General features: G+C 33.9%; 2 protein-coding genes and 1 long non-coding RNA gene across 3 annotated transcripts in view; all 3 read left to right on the plus strand.

Annotated features, from left to right (window-relative positions):
* The first annotated feature begins 4,416 nt into the window (after nt 1-4,416).
* LOC120351828 lies at nt 4,417-10,360 on the plus strand. The gene is made up of 3 exons (XR_005571562.1): nt 4,417-4,751; nt 7,636-7,689; nt 10,293-10,360. It is a non-coding gene; the product is annotated as an uncharacterized LOC120351828 (long non-coding RNA).
* Nucleotides 10,361-11,910: 1,550 nt separating this feature from the next.
* On the plus strand, nt 11,911-14,297 carry LOC111063245 (protein furry homolog-like). Its single transcript, XM_022350927.2, has 2 exons — nt 11,911-12,098; nt 14,070-14,297. Exons 1-2 carry the CDS (start codon nt 11,940-11,942, stop codon nt 14,295-14,297), a joined length of 387 nt encoding a protein of 128 aa, XP_022206619.2. The 5' UTR covers nt 11,911-11,939.
* Nucleotides 14,298-16,755: 2,458 nt separating this feature from the next.
* Nucleotides 16,756-17,894, plus strand: part of LOC111048856 (protein furry) — a 329,691-nt gene continuing 328,552 nt past the window's right edge. Inside the window, exon 1 of the mRNA XM_039431376.1 lies at nt 16,756-16,958. Coding sequence (XP_039287310.1) covers nt 16,839-16,958 — 120 coding nt within the window. The 5' untranslated portion in view covers nt 16,756-16,838. The remainder of the gene's footprint in view (nt 16,959-17,894) is intronic.

The following is a 17,894-nucleotide window of genomic DNA, read 5'->3' on the forward strand; positions in this document are numbered from 1 at the left end:
CACTGCGATTGCTCAGCTGAGACGTAACATCAAGAGAAAGCATAAGGAACTTACATTTGGAAGAGAATCGACAAAGGAGCAGCATGCAAAACATTTCAAACAGCCAACTGAACCACTGGAAAAAAATATTGAGACTCTTCAGCATCCTGCTCATTAGCAGAAACCTCCAGCTCAGCAGCAACCACCTCCAGCTCAGCAGCAACCACCTCCAGCTCAGCAGCAACCACCTTCCAGCTCAGCTACAGCAGCCTCTGGCACAGCAGAGTTATATACAACCTACACCACTGCTAACCTCAATCCATCCCAGACCCTTGAAGCCTAGATTACGATCATGTCTGTATGCTGTTGCAGAGGAGGACGAGGAGTCACCAACCCATGAATCATTAGGAGAAGCTGCAAGCTCCACTACAGGTGCAAGTGCTTCAGTCGCACGAGCTTTGTGGCCATCTCGCAGTACTTTGAGTGATGAGGAGGAGGAGAAGGAGGGGAGGAGGAGAAGGAGGAGGAGGACGAGGAGGATGAGGAGGAGGAGGAAGTTGAAAGGGGGCACAGTGCTGAGAAAGCTATAAATACTAACAGTCATCATAAGGTAGTGGGAAAGATTTTGAGTCAATCTGGATTGGTAGGAACACCTGTAGGTCCATATATTTATAGAGCGATAATACATAATCGTAGCATGGATCATGCATTTGGACCAAGAGTGATTGGAAACAAATATTATTTGGGTTGTAAGATTCTAGCATTTGGGAAGAATGGAGATGAGTTTGAATTGACTGACCCATCAGACGATTGTGATTTAAGTATTTTCGGTTCAACACCTGGACTCTGAGAGCTCATTTTCAAAAAGATACCCAACAAATAACATGTAAAAAATGCTGATAAATTGCATACAGACGCATTCTGAATTCGACTCATGTGTATTAGAGAAAATTATAGCCGTAATGGACACTTTCAACATTTTAATGATGCCAAGTACAAGAGGACAATTTTTCCTTTACTGAATTTCCAGATTTCCGGAAGAGGATTGACGACACCATTTAATATGGTTGCAAACAATGCTACCAAAATTGAGTATGTCTACTACAATGATCCTAATGAACTTGTGGTAAGCCGCTCTCCTGGTGACGAATAATTTTGTTGGAGGAGGCTTAATTGTTGAAATTGTGCTGGGCCCTGAGGTCTGCCGATTTAAATCTGGTCAATAATGTGATCCTAATTCTAGTGGTTTGAGGGTCTTGGAAATAAGAACATAATATGCGGTTGACTGACTGCTCTTATAATAATAATAATATCGAAAATATTACAAAAAAATATTACAAAAAAAATTTTTACATGAAGAATCAAAAAATAAATATGTCTTTAAGAGACCAACACAATATGTCTTTAAAAGACCAACACATGACTTTAAGAGATCAAATTTACGGGGGCAAATCTGATATTGTAGTTGGGGGTATCAAGTACTTATCTAGGATCTGTCGTCATCGAGTCCGGTGTCCAAAGGGTGACGGATGAGGGTGAAGGGTGATGACCTCCAGGCATCGGGCTAGTGGCGTCAGATCGAAGATCACCTTTCAGTCCCCCGCACAGCAAGCTCAGATGTCCGATATCATCAGTCATCTCGGTCGGCAAATTCGTCAGCCCTCGTTCGACCGCAAGGCATATTTACAGCTCAATCCTCAAAAGATATTTTTCCATGATTAAATAATGCATTTTCGTAATTAAGATTAAATCTGGTAATCATTAAACTTTTTCATAGTATACAAACAATTTGGAAGCGGAGGGGGTCAAGAAAAAGATAGAGATTGATGCTTTATCTAATGATAGAGTAGTTCTGTGAACAGTAGACCTCACGCAGTTTTCTCATCTACAAGAATCTGATGTCACCTGTTCTAGTTGATTCACAATTCACAGTTGAATCATAATTTACTCTTAAAAACTGTTATTTGTTTTCTCCAAGATCAAAAACTCGCTCATGTTAATAAACTCAGTTCACTGAACTTGTATCCCATATATGATGATTTATCCAGTTTCGTGATAATCTATCCATCTGATAAAAATATTTCTCAACTAGTTTAAAATTGATTTTTTCAATCAAAAATATTATAATTTATTCGGCTTTATCCAGTTCATTTAATCATTTTTTATTTTATTTTCAATCACTTATTAAATCTGTTTTTCAAATGTGAGAATATTGATACTGATGGGCACGCATCATAAAAAATATTGAAACCTTTCCTTATAGAAACAGACACGGCCAGACATCTGTGTAATGCATGGAATAAATGAATAATCCACTTGTCAGCCGATTGATTATGAATAGTTTTATAGTCTGATTGATCCTATCTTCAAAGTAGATGATAAATGGTGATATCAGTGTATGGAGGAATTCCTTTTCTTTCCATATTTTCCTTAAAATGCAAAATTTTGAAAAACTTTGTGTATACATCGACGCGCAGTTGAAAAAGGAATATTCCTACCAAATCTCATCGAATTCTATCAACGCGTTTGGCCGTAATCGCGTTACCTACAGACAGACAAAAGCAAATCGAGTTGAAACTTAGACCTCCCTACGTTCGGTCAATTAGTAATAAAACCAACATTAATTAGTGGCTGACTTTTTATAACTCTGCAGAGACATTTTTCAGCAAGGCCTCTTTCACATGATAGGAGACGAGACGTGCAACTTGAACACTGAACAGTGTTCACGTTTTTCTGCCGAAGTACATTGAGTCCAATCGTGTCTTTCACATGGGGATCCCGAACCAGGAACCATACTACAGTTGAATACATACTATAGTGAGGTCCATGTTATAATGGCAGTGTAGGAAGATAGGAGGAAAGGGTTGCCAAATCTCAGCCTTGCCACCCAAACAGCTGATACTGGTATATCTGATGAATTTAACTGTTCATTATTGTTGAGAATAGTTGATCATATTTTATTTGTCAAGAAATTATATTTTTCATACAGTTATCTTGAAAAGTGACCATTTCTGCACTGTTCACTAGTGCACAAAGTGATTACTTTGCATACTCCAGATTTGCAACATGGTAGCACAAAATAGTTGGTAGGTTATATGGAGGATTAGTGTGCAAAAACCAAAATTACGTTGGAAACAATGACTGTGTTCAAATAAGAGTCATGTCATTTTAATGGCTACATTTATGATAAAATCCAAATCTAGAAATCCAAAACAAGAATAATGTTAATCTAAATCATAATTGAATAATTACTTCCCATCATTTAATTATAAATAATGTTTCTTTTCTATTGATAATAATTATTTCAACTGTAAGCAATGAGATATGTAGCAAACACACATTATAACATTCAAATTTTGAGGTTGTATAATCACCATTCAATATACCTGTAAATAAAAAAAAACATTAGAATACTACACTAGATATTCTCTGTTGTCCATGTTATTTTTAAGAAAATTCAGTTTACTTTGAGCATTTTTCGGTAATTTGAGCCAGGAGTCTAAATTTCTGAATCCTGTTTTTGATAATTTTAAGCTGGATGAAACGAAGTTAGGTACAATGTTTTCTGCTAGGTCGCACACTTTTTCAGCCATCTTGACATTGTTGGCATGTATTTTGAATGCGAATTTGTTCTCTCTGTATTTTTTCTGATTTTCAAATGAATAAAAATAAGAACTCATTAAATTATACATTTTGAATATTATTAATTATTCATAATTTCAAATAATATTTTTTTCATTCATAAATTGATTGGTTGAAAAATTATTTAGAAATTAAGATTAATTATATTCAAATTAATTAGATCAATTAAATTTTGAATTTGAATAAATTATCAATTATGAATTTTCAATTGGTTTTTCAAGTTAGAAATAAATTTAAGTTGTTATTAATAACTAAATTACACAGACAAACATTTGATGGATTTCACCCATAATCAACCACTTTTCATATTCAATAGTAACTCTAGGGAAAATTTAATGTGAAATAAGTGCGCAAAGTACCTCTGCTGCACTCAAGAAACCATTCCCAAGTAACTCAAGTAAACGTTTCTTTCGTTGCAGCAAACATTCACTTTGCGCACTAGTTGCACAAATAACTATTTTTAGAGATGTAATAATACATTTTCATGATTGAGATTAAATATTTTGTCAATTAATTGAATTTCCACATTATTGATAAACGATGTGGCAACATCGCAAAGCGTGAAAGAGATAGCGCCATCTGCTTTGTTGAATGATATACAAGAATATCAACACTATTGCAAATCACCATTGCCATTATAACGTTGACCTCACTATAAACGCATACTACACAGGGTAATATTGTGAACCAGACACAGTCATTCCATGTTCCCAGAACGGGTACATTGTGCCCGTTTTCTCTCCCAGATTCTCACTTCTCAGTTGTCAAACAGCTGATTTCTGACTGACAGCGTAAATGACGCACACACGCGCACACGCCCCAAAGTTTACAGTCAGTTTCATTGGAATACTAGTTTATGGAAAATGTAAATGTTATTTTAAAGATAATTTTATTGATCTGAATGTTGAAAATATTTCAATGAGAGTCTTAAATGATAATTATTTGATTTTAATCTCCAATCTTTGCGATTTTGTAACAATTCCACCGGTGATATAGGTTATCCCTCTCTGCTTCTTAGCTTCTAACTGTAATGAAGTAATAATTATTTCTATTATTCAGGAATGTTTGAAAATACTAGTTTCAAATTAGTGAAATGCTATTGAAAGATGTGGATAATGAAGATTTGAAAGGTAAGATTATATTTTATAAAATCTTATCTGCATTCAATACTAGTCGAATTAGCATAGCCTACATTTCTACAATAATATTTCTTCACTATTGAGCTCTTAGTTTAATAAAACTTTAAATGTTTTTGTTTTTTCAATTTTGTCAATTGTTTTTAATCTTGATTAAAAGAATGAACAGACTAAGACCATATTGTGTGCAACATCCATTCTAGTATTGTAATTGTTAAATAATAATAATATTGTCTATTAATTGAGCATTCAATTAACATGAAATATGTAGAAATAATAATAGATATGAGTTTTGAATTACCATGAATCATTAAATCTTATTCAAATAATTTAGATAAATCTACCCTACAAATGAAAGTGCATCTTGCTGTTATGGCTAGGTTAGGCTAGCTCATGCTTACTTACTTTTTACTTCTTCGGTCCTCCCAACGGTCCTATGTCCGAGGAACGCTACTACAATATGTGATTGAGTGAGTCTGGAATAAGGAAAAACTATGTAATTTATTCTCCTTGTGTTATGGCTGTTTAGAATGTTTACATGTCATCTTTGCTAAAAGGTATGTTGATCTCTTCTCAACAGCAATCAGGATACGTACGGCATCTCATAGCTTAGACCTATTCACTTTCTTATTATTCTAAGCTGGAAACCCTACTATTATATATAGTGAGGTCCACGTTATAATGGCAGTGGATAAAGATAGAAGAATAGCTATGCCGATTCTCTTCATTAATTAATTATATTTCTTCACTGTCAAAAACATAATTGGCATCGCAGCGGACCTAGAAAAGGATAGTACTACTGGCTTTGTCGAATGATAGACAAGGTTGATCAAATACTGTCATTATAACGTGGACCTCACTATAGGTAAAGGTACTTGTTCATTTATGTTTAAATAAGAACCTAAATCTAGAAAGGTAAAAGTTAACAATAAAACGCCCCTCGTCATCGTGAGTTAGGCCTAATTCACCTCATACATTTTAATAAAAATTATAGCTAGTAACGTGGTTGGCTGAGGTCTTGTGTAGAGCATTGTTACTTAGATATTTGGCTATTTCGGTTTCACGATAACTTATCATAGAATAAATAATCAAACAGTATAGATGTTTTCTGTGACTATATAGTCACACTGTAGGTATAGTTAGCCGGTTGGTTATTGCTGCCAATTCAAGGAATTATAGTTTAATTGTAGTCATCGCGTATCAGAAGTTTCTACTCTGTACTGGTGCTCCTGTTGATAGTCTAATCAATGATTGTTATAATAATAAAACCAATTGTGCTTTGCTCCTTTTCTATTGTAAGACAAATCCACATAATTATACGTTTAGGCCCACTCCTATACTACGCCGCATGTTTTTACCGTAATCAGCTTCAAAATAATGCTCTAATATTTCACTTCTTTTAAACCAGATATGGTTTTTCTTCGGCCAAGTCCAACTTATAAAGTTCACTTCTATCAATCACCTTGCAAGTCCATCTCCCACCTGGAGGTTTTCGTCGTCGTCTTTCTACAAGGATTAGGCAATTTGACTTCCCATCATATCCATCTTTTGCGAGGTCTGCCCACACTTCTCCTTCCAACTAGGTTATACGACATGACTGCCTTGAAAATCCTGTCGCTCTCCATCCTTTTAACAAGATCTTTCCAGTTTTGCTGATTATCTTCAACCTTCTTACATATGGAGATTATGTTGAGATCGCTTCTTATATCAACATTTAAAATCCTATCTTCTCTTGTGCATCCTTTCACTGCTCTTAAGAATCTCATTTCGGCAGCCTGTAACCTGCTCCATTCTTTCTTCTTAGATATCCATGTTTCAGAGCCATATAATAGCGTTGGAATAGCCATTATCTTACTTATAGAATTTTAGTATCACAACCCAAATACTTGATACTTGCTCCAGAACTTTATTGTCTATCCATCTGAAAGTTTTTGTAAAAGTTGAGGCCATCCATAAACCTCCATTTGCGGTTGTCTGTGTGGCTTGTAGCATTTTCTAGATTTTCTATAATAGTACTTCATATTCTAGCATATTGTAGGTATTTTTCTTTTGATTCATTGGCACACCTTGTCACATTGATTATCTATTATATAATTTGGCTAATGAAAATTGCTATTGCTGCGTTTGTTAGGCCTATCCCATCACATTCTATAAAAATGTTACTGTGTTATTAAGCATGTCCATTATCACAGCTTTGATTGATTTTATTAAAGATGAAATTTCAAACACGCTATGTCAGGAACAGCAATGGTTTTTAAATTATTATTTTTCATTTTTCAATTTATTGAAAACGACTTAATATTGTCAAAAACTTATATATTGAATTAATTTGAGATACTAGTTTTGGTTGTTACACAATTATCAATCTCTAGTAAACTGAAAGCTTATTATTTTGTTCTTTTGAAACGTTATTTTTTTGTTGCTTATTCTATTAATATTGCAAGTTGTTGGACAATGAGAGTTCTGTATTCACTTTACTTACTCTAACAAAAAGAAACATATAGCTCTAACAAAACATATATTTACTTATAGAATATGCTTTTAGTATGGACATAGATAAATAATAGCGTAAGTAGATATCCCATTGTATGAGGCGTTTATGTCGCAACTTTTACTGTTATCTCAAGCCGATAGTTCACGTATTTCTTTCCCAAAAAGGTGTGTGACGCTGGTAGTCTCTCATATTGTGCCGTTCATACACTCTCACCCGGCCAAAACAGTAAAAATCTACTATAATGGATAGTAATCGGCTTGAGATAACAGTATAAGTTGCGACATAAACGACCTATACCATGGGATTACTACTTACGCTATTGTTTCTCTATGGTATGGATCACTTTGTAAAAATCGAATCCTAAAATATTGAATAATTTTTCAGTGAACGGAAGAAACCATGGCACAGGAAGTAATCTAGAAAACGATAATATGTCAGGTAAGTTCTTATAAATGTGTTAACTCAATTATTCAAAGTACTAAGTTATTGTGGAATTATGCAAAATATATTAAAGATGAAGGTTTAGAATTTCTAATGTATAATTAGTTATAAAAGTTATGATAATATTATTTGTGTTTTTCCCTTTTTTTTAATTACTCCCTTCAGCACCAAACTATGATTCATATTGCTGTGCAATATGGACAAAGGATTGCATCAGGAGACAAACTAAACAATTCAAGTTTTCTCTATTTTCGGAAATCGTGCGCTTTCTTGCAATTATTGCACACTAATGTACCTATTATTCTTATTAACCTTGTTAAACCCAGTGTACATCGAACTGTATTTCACTGTTATCAATGCCAGTATTCCATTGTTATACAACGTAGTAACACATATTTGCGTCAGTAAGTGAATGTTAGTAATGCAATAGTTGGTATTATGGAAATAATAGAATTACGAGTCGCGCTTTACAAAAGTCGTGTGTGCCATATGCTCTGCTCTGTTCAGTACTGCAGTAAGTGAATCCAAGCTCTAATCCGTTTACTCGCATAACACTTGTATGGCATTATTCAAAGGTCTTTGCCTCTCTTTACCGAACTCGCTACTTGTTGAGTGTGTCTCTTGTTATTTCTTCTACTGCTCCCCATAACTACCCAACTACTCTATGACTGATTTGTAAGTAACTCATTAACTGTATTGTTCTTTAATTTGAGTTGTGAAGGTTGCTTAAAAAATCCATATAGAATAAATTGGAAATTGTCACAACCATTGTTCTATTAGAACATTTGCTGAAACTATGAATTGTTTTTCTGGCAAGATTGGGGCTACAAATAATAGGGACTATATTTTCTTCCAAAACTGGCGATGACTTTCACTAAAACCCAACGCTTGCCCTTGAATCAAACATCAAATAATAGGGTTACAAATAATAGGACTATCATTTTGGTTACAAATAGGGTTACACATAATAGGGACTATCATTTTCTTCCAAAACTGGCGATGACTTACATCAAAACCCAACGCTTGCCCTTGAATCAAACATCAAAAACTATTTTCTATCAATTTGAAAACAATTAACTGTATGTTTTTGCATGGATGATGCAATTCCACTTTCTATTTGATGTGTTTCATACTAGAAGTGAGTGAATATTATTTATTGATTTAATTGTCTCGCTAATTTACTTATAGTAGCCTATACCCTTCTCTCGGAAACATTAAGGAAACTCATCGTTCCATAGAAATTCGTAAAAATACAATAAAGTCTGTCTTTAGATCAATGAACCAATGAGTCATGAAATGCTTTGTAGAATGATCACAATAATTACAGTGATTGGTTCATAAACTAGAATCGAAGAAACTAGAATAACCTTGAGAGTGAATGAATACTAATTTAATTAAATCCCACATTTAATATTAAAATATTTTAATTTTCCTTGTATCAAACGGTAATCATTGTTTTATATTTGTTCCAAACTTGTCTCTATGTTTCTATCATAAATCTTAACAATAACTGCGATCCTCGTTCTGTTTTTATCGCAGAGTATGCTCCATAAGCTACAAATAATTGAAAAACTTCGTATTCCGTATCAATTTATCTCATTTTGTTATTAGCTTGCTTTAGGAACTATCCCCCATTCACAGACGTATAGTCTTCTTGGGGATTCCACTTTTCAATGTTGTTACAATTTTAAAACAAAATAGTAATGTAATTTATTATCATATTTATTACTTTATTGTAACTGAATTATATTGTACAAACTTGTAATTTCTTGTGGAAATAAAATTGAATTGAATTTGACCAAAACTACGTATATAATCTTGAATTCCCAATTGCGTTATTCTAAAGCTACGTTCACACTTGTATTCCAGTGTAGTATAGATATACAACTCAGCTATAAGATACGATATACAGACAGGTCTTTATGATAGTCTTAAGTCTTAAACAAGAACATAATTATTGGTAGCTCACACAGAACTGTATAAGAAGATTCCTCATGCTATACTCAGATTCACTTCAAACTCTTAGCATTAATATAATTGTATGATAATACTACTGTTATTTATAAGGAATGCTGAAAGTTAAAAATGAGTCTCAGTTTTGTTAATTTGGCAAGTATCAATTCAATTCAAATTCGTTTTTATTTCCAAAATGAATTAGTCGTAATACATACATAATGTAATAGTAGGCCTATATCAGTCATAAAATCACAGATTACAAAATAATACATCGTATACAGATCACCCAGGATTTGGATGTGGACGGCAGGAGAGGGCGGGGAAGGCCAAGGACGAGGTGGAGAGACAGAGTGGAGGCTGATCTTCGTGAGAGGGGTTGGAGACATGGGGAGGAGATGGACCGGATTTTGTGGAGGAGACAGCTGAAGAAGGGAAATGCCGACCCCATATGATTTGGATAAGGCGTAGCCAAGAAGAAGAGGAAGAATACAGATCCTTTCTAATGCATTGCATACATCTAACCTAATCTGATCTAACCTAACCTAACCTTCATACTTGAATAGACTTAGCCATAGAATAAAACAATCTTAAGTTAAGTTTTCTCTGGCTTAATCTTTAATTTATATTTTGGACTGTTTTTTCAGATAGCGTTGGTGATTCAGGGGCCTCAGGCTTCAGCACAGAAAGTGAGTTCTCCAGTAATGAGCCGAGAAAATAATCTGATATATATTTCAATTTCAATTTATTCAATCATTTATACACACAAGATCCAATACAAATATGCAAATGAATACGGTACATGCAAAACAATAACAGTCATAATATACTTAATCAAGAAAAAAAAATAGGGAGGTGTGAAGGAATGTTAATATATCAACAGAATCAGTGTATGCATAATGAGTGTAGCTATTAAGCCGATACCATTTTAAAGATTACTCGGGAAAATTTGGTTAATTGTATTCTTGAATGAAAAACAAACTATTCGAACTATTATTCTTTATATGAATACTTTAGTACGTTTTCTCTGACGCAACATCTATATCAATATGCATGTAGGGAACTCTAACAATCGTAGCAAATAAAGATACGGAATACTTATTTCATTTTGTAATAATTTATGTTACAGGTTGCCTATAAATTTATTTATTCATTTATCACACAGTGTACAAATACTTGACATGAGGAAAGGCACAACCGGCTCATGCTCAAAACTGTCCCATTCCCAATTTATACTATACAGTCGGAATTAAAATGTACGTTATGTCACTTTCACTTTTGAAAAAACATTCCCACTCTTCAAAGCTCAGAAAAACAAGAAAATGTTGTATCAGATATTATTAAAGTCCAAAACTGCCAAAATCTAGAACAGTGATAATTATTCTAAAAGTCCAAGAGTTTGAATGAAACTAGAAAATTTTGAGCCAAAAACTTCACACACTTCATAGAAAACTGTATTGTTGATGTAGATAATAAATAACATTCGTTCAATAGTCAAATTCTTCATTTCATATTCTTCAAGAATAGCAATAAATTCCATTTGCAATAAAATATGACAACTTGAATGATATAATATTATACAAATGCTATTGAAAAAAATCTTGAATGGTATATATTGTTTCTTCTTTTAAGGCATTCAATAATATTGTACAATATCACTACCTAACTTATCACATATCAAGCCACACAACTATCACATATTATTAACATATTATTGCCATTTAAAAGCCAAAACTTAACCTTTCTAAGTGCAATAAATTTAATTAATTGAGTTTCCAAAATTGATAATGCCTTCCTTTTCCTTTAAAACCTGTTTGATCAGAACCTTTTAGGCTGTGATAATTCTTTATTCTTTATTTATTCTTTTTTACAATGAAGCACAGATCGGAAGAGAAAAACGAATACCCTGTACTATTTCTCCCAAATTTAGGTGACATTAAAAGTCCAAATGAGGTTGTGTCTTCTAGATTTCCACAAAATGTTCTGTCCAAAAATATTTATAAAAACCATTCTTTTGAATTTGGATGTTCCAAATACCAAAATAATAATAATTTATAACACTTAGCTTTTTTTAAAATAGAGAATATTCACTTATTAGAGAAATTTTTAGACATGAACCGAAAAACAAACTTACTCCCATATCTAGACAAATTGAAATCTTGCAGTATTGAGGCAATCCTCTTTTCTGTATCATATTTTATTTGGTAATTCATCTTCAGCAAATGAATGAACAATAATTGAGTTTGTGTGTACGTGTGACAGAGAGCGAACGGCGCAGCGCCAGCGTTGCGACGATGCTGCCTTGGGGCGCCGCCAAGGAGCGGTCGGTGCACCCGACGTCGGTCAGCCTGGACGCCGACATCCGACCGGGCGAGTTCGTCATGCGAACCCTCTTCGCCGACTTCACCCTCCAGGCCGAGAAGAAGATGGAAGCCGTTCTCGCCGAGCCTCAGGTAGTTCGCACACATCAGTGGTTGGTGTAGTCAAAGTACAGGTTGGCATCCCAACATATTGATGTGCTAAAATTACAGATGTTGTGTCTGTTAGGCTGGCCACTAACTTTAGGACATCCATGATAAACATGTGTGTGCATGATAAACATCAGCAAGAGGCTTCTAACATAAAGTAAACAACTAATAACAATTAAAAAACCACTGGAAAATTAAAAATTATAATGATAAAAAATAATTAACCTGAAACAAAGCAGCTAAGAAAAAATTAACAACAAAAAATCGGAGATACAAAAACCTAACTTCAAAAAATCGAAGCCTTTCGCTATGGTGACACAACATGTGTATCATGCATGCATGTTTACCATGCGTGTTCTACCGTTAGTGGCCAGCCTAAAGCTGGGTTTACACCAAAGTTATCAACAAATAATGATACCTTATAGATTCTATTAGATTGGACGGAACTTGACAAACACATGTGTTCATCATGTGTATGATAAGTTTTGTTCAATCTATAGAATCTATAAGGATTAAGTTATTAGATAGATAGATAGATAGATAGATATTCAATCCATTCAACACAGTGTACTCATTATTACACAAGCAAACAGTTGAACGTCGTCAAATTATTACAAATATAAATATAGTCTACTAATTAAAATAGTAGCGATTCCTTCAATGATCCTCCAAATACTCCTGCACCGTGTAGTAGGCTTTGTCTATAAAATATTTTTGAAGGTCGGTTTTAAATCTATTAAGAGGAATGCTGGTGGATGCACGCTTTAAATGTATAGGAAGCTTATTATACAATTTGCAGCCTGAGTAACTAGGCTTACCCTCAAAAAGCTTCTCCTATGCGGCTGAATCGCAAAGTTGTCTCTGCCTCTAGTGTTGTAGGAGTGCGTATCGGAGATAAGTGTCAGGTCCATTCTATTTTTTACAGTATGCATGATCATTCTAACATGTAAATCGAAGGCACCGTCAGCAGCGACAATGATCTGAACGCATCTCTACAGGGGTGATTAAATCCAAGGCCGCTATATACCGTATTGCCCTCTTTTGTAGTACAAAGACCCTCTGCATATTTCCTTGTGGTACAACCCCAAGCTCTATACCATATGTGAGGTAACAGTAAAAAGTAGCGAAGTATGCAACTTTAACGGTGTTTTGTGGGACATACTTCGCAAGATTTCTTAAGAGGAAGAGACTTTTACTTATTTTCTTCACAATATTATCAACATGCATTGTCCATGTCAACCTGTCATCAAAGTACACCCCCAACATTAACTGTATCCGTGCACTCAATTTCATCTTCTCCAATACACAATTGAGGAAGAGTAGCGGCAGATTTGAAGTGGATAGTTTGACTTTTTTTAGAATTAATTGATAAGCAGATTTCATTGAAATACTGAACAACAGAATTTGTGGAGATGTTCATGTCTATTTCAAAATTATTCACATCTTTATCTGAGAAAAAAAGAGTTGTGTCGTCAGCATATAGTGTCAAGTGAACTCTGTCAGATACCGCTGAATGAACATCAGAAATATACAGAAGGATTAGCATTTTGTTAAGTTATTAACATTTTGTTAATAACTTTGGTGTAAACGCAACTTTACAGGCACAACATCTGTAATTTTATCACAACGACAGGGCATCAAATATGATAATTGAGATGTCATATTTTTCCTAATCCAAGCTACTTGTTCCTTGCAACTAGCAACTTGCTTCCGTATCAATGTTTTTCCCATTTAAACTCGTTTTAAATATTTTTCTATTGATTTGAGATTGAATTTCAATTTAAACATGGTACTTGTTCCTAGCAACTTGCTACCGTATCACACATAGTACGCCAACTATCTTTATGCTTGTATACCCAGCCCAACATAGCAATGTGAATGTTGTATATCAGTACGCCACCTACTTCTATGCTTGTATACCTAACCTAACACAGCACTGGGAATGTTGTATTGCAGGAGCGGCCGCTGTCGAAAGTGCTGCAACGAGGCGAGGACGCTCAGTTCGATCAGCTAATCTCGGCGTTCGGCTGTGTGGCCGAGCACTGTCTGCCCTCCATTCTGCGCGCACTTTTCGCCTGGTACGAGCGCCAGATGAGCGATTCCAACGCCACCGAAGCCAAGAAGGTTGACTCCAAGGGCAAAAGGTCGGTTTCCACTTTCAGTCATCCACCAAAATCCAATTAATCTAAATATCATGTCAAGTAACATCTACATATCAAGTCATCATACTTGACAGGATCTTTCCTGTAGTATGAATTTCTCATTTAAATCTCAAATTTTCAGTTCACTTTGAGATCTCATTCCCATTCTTATGATGCAGTATGCAGTAACCGAAAATATATATTTTTTTTAATGTTCCAATCAGTAAGTGCTCATGACAAATCTAAGCCATTAATACTTCATCAATTCTGATTTCAAAACAAGAAAATATCGCATATTCATTAAAATGTCTGATTTATTGTAGTGAAGTTGATGTTGCTGATATTGATATTCATATTGAACTAGAGGAACTTTGAAGTTGACACATCCTGATAGCATATCAACCGACGCGTGGGATAGATAGTGCGAAGTTTATTATCATTTAGGTTTATTATCAATATTTATTATAAAGAAGATTACTCTTTATCTCTTTTCTGTATAGGGCTACTTTTATAGAAATAGAAAATAGGGCTATTTTTATTTTCTTTCTAGATTTTTCAGAATATTAATGTTTAAAATTCATTAATGGTACATTCGATTTCATTAAAAAATCACCAAATCATATGGTCGAAATTAAAAAAGGAACATCTGTTTCTATATTCCTTTCTACCTGAAAAACATAGTTTTGAAACTTCGTTCTCCTGATGCAATGTTTAGGCCTACACGTGGCATGGATTATTAATTTTTCAGCTAGAACAATTTTTGAGGCAAAGTGCTAAATAAACGTCTACAGTTTCATCAATGCTGTATCGGCAATATGAAAACGCATGCAGTTAATATGTCTTTGAATGAAGGTGTTGTTATTTACATAAAGAAATTATATTCTTCCATTTTTATTTAATGAAAATTTCAAAATTATTTGAGCCCTGATAGAACTCACTGTACAGTCAGTCAAAAATTTTAATATTGGAATGAGGGGTATTTTGGCAAGCTGAGCAAAAAAAAAATAAGGTCATATGCACCTTTTCGTTATATCTTCAAATAAAAAATGAGTTTTGTGGGTTGTCAAAACTCCCTCTGAAAGGGAAACTATTTAACTTATTCTATCTTTTAGTAAAATAACAATGATAATCCATCCATGTATCATCTTCTATACTATAATAAAGGAAAGAAATTGATTATAAACGTAGCCTATACAGATGTAAAGTATAGGGAAATTATGTTTGACGCATTATCACGTCAGAACTACTGGACTGATTAACTTGAAATTTTGCATATAGATTCTTGCTTAACCGAGGGTGGTTATAGTCCAATTTTAAAATTATACAAGATTTGATTACATCAAATTTTCAGTTTGTCAAGTTTTAAATTACTTGTCATGCTTCCAGTTTGTATGGAAGCAGCAGAAAATTTCTCTTAAAAGGGAAATTAGAAGATAGGTATGATTGGGGATCCTTTTCGAATGATAAAAACAGGTTTTCCATCACACCCAAATTTTTTCCGCCATTTTGAATCCAACTTCTTTTTTTAATTTATTGAAAGTTGGTCATACTGATTTACTTGAAATGCAGCATATAAATTCTTGATCAACCGAGGATTCTTATAGACCTATTTTGAATTCTTCTAGATTTCATTACGTCAAGTTTTAAGAAAGACCCTTGCGAAGCACGGGTTACCTGCTAGTAAAATAATAATTTTAGTATTCCACATGAAAAATGCTCATACGTTCGGTATGCTTCTATTTGAGAGTAACAAATTTATACTGTAGTATATGAATAGTATTGTAAAGTAATAAAGCAATTGATTTAATAGGCCAATTGATTATCATCACAAAAGATAAATTAAATTTTAAAGAGAGAAACTTATTTTTAAATTGAACCATCTTTTTGTTGCTAATTTAATACCACACAAATCCTTTGAATACTTCAAAATAGTTATGATATTGAATTTTGATTTATTATTGTTTGCTTGTTTTTTACGCTTGTAATAGATTTGATGCTAGTCTATAAATACTGATTGATTGGCGAGGCTCGAATGATTTATTTAACAAATACTGCATCTATTGAATAAAACTAGATGTATTGCCAAACCGTCGATCTATTAAAAATGGAAATACCGGTTTCGGTTGTTATACTATTATCAATATCTAGTATACTTATGGTGTTTACCAAAGATTTTTTAATGGTGTAACAACCGAAACTGGTTGTTTGGCAATATCCACTATCGATAACTACCTCTATATCACCTTCACAACTAGTCATAATTGCATTTTTAGACGAATTATTTAGTCTGAGAACAATGCTTCTAAGGATTCACCAAAACGAAAACTTGGTTAGAACGCCAGTTGATAAACAAAAAATCATATTAGAAACCAATTCAAATCATCTGACTTAGAACCAACTGCCGCTCAAACCTAGTTCTCGTTTTTGGTGAATTTGGGCCTTAAACTGCAGAACTTACCGTATTTACTAAATTGCATGAATTATCTTCATTTTCAGAGTGCAGAGCAGTCCCAATGCAGCCAACATTCACACGGTGGCCGATCTGTACGCCGAAGTGATAGGTGCTCTCGCACAGTCCAGATTCATGTCAGTCAGAAAGCGATTCATGGCCGAACTGAAGGAGCTAAGGGTCAAGGAAATGAATCCGCACACCGTACAGAGCATCATTTCTCTGCTCATGGGAATGAAATTCTTCCGAGTAAAGGTACGAGTAAACATGTTTGGAAATTGAAACAATCTTTTGGTTGACAATAAACAAATTATTCCGAATGAAATGTTATGTGACTAGCATTAAATTTATGATTTATCCCCGTGTTATCGGATGGGCACGTTAAACTGTCGGTCCCGGCTGAAGTATAACAGTCGTAAGGCCCATTGACGGCTTAAATTATATATTCAGGCGGTGGAACATTCCCGAAAGGGAACTCCCCACCAACAAAAGCCATACGAATTTATTTATTTATGATTTATCTTTTGGTTGACAATAAACAAATTATTCCGAATGAAATTTTATGTGACTAGCGTTAAATTTATGATGTGCTGCATGTTAATCGAGTCTTTTTGACTGTTAGACAATGGTATCAATGATTTTAAGAAAAGATATACCCCAAAAAATTGATTGAATCAAATTGACTAAATATCTTAGTTTCAAGTTCATTATAGCTTTTTTCTTATTTTACTGACGTCCAGAAGACTCCAGTTATTGAGTGTAAGACAAGTCAGGTCAATAATTTTACATGATTCAAACACTAAGTGCCGGTTGCACAACAGCCGGCTAAATTTTAACCGTGATTAATTCCACGAGAACCAATCAGAGAAACTGTATTTTCAAAAACGCCTTCTCTAATTGATTCTCGTAAAATTAATCACGGTTAAAATTTAGCCTGCTGTTGTGCAACCGGGCCTGAGACAATCAGACTTAGTTAGTCTTGGTTTGAAAGTTTCAAGAACTACTTGACGTTTCAAGTTTTTCTTATAGATTTTTAATTTTATTGATTAATTGATTCATCAATAATACTTTAATTTTTCGAATTATATTTCAGATGGTTCCAATTGAAGATTTCTTTTCTTTAGAAAAATATCGTATAGAGTATAGAGCTTGTAATTCTATCGATTGAATTTATTGTTTAATAGCGCTTTA

The sequence above is a fragment of the Nilaparvata lugens genome, chromosome 6 (assembly GCF_014356525.2).
Source record: "Nilaparvata lugens isolate BPH chromosome 6, ASM1435652v1, whole genome shotgun sequence".
Taxonomy (NCBI): Eukaryota; Metazoa; Arthropoda; class Insecta; order Hemiptera; family Delphacidae; genus Nilaparvata; species Nilaparvata lugens.

Excerpts from the sequence above, each read along its gene's own strand:
- LOC111063245 (XM_022350927.2), top strand. The coding sequence starts at position 11,940 with ATGCTGCCTTGGGGCGCCGCCAAGGAGCGGTCGGTGCACCCGACGTCG. Across the intron at positions 12,099-14,069 it reads CCGTTCTCGCCGAGCCTCAG|GAGCGGCCGCTGTCGAAAGT; the intron begins GTAGTTCGCACA and ends GTTGTATTGCAG.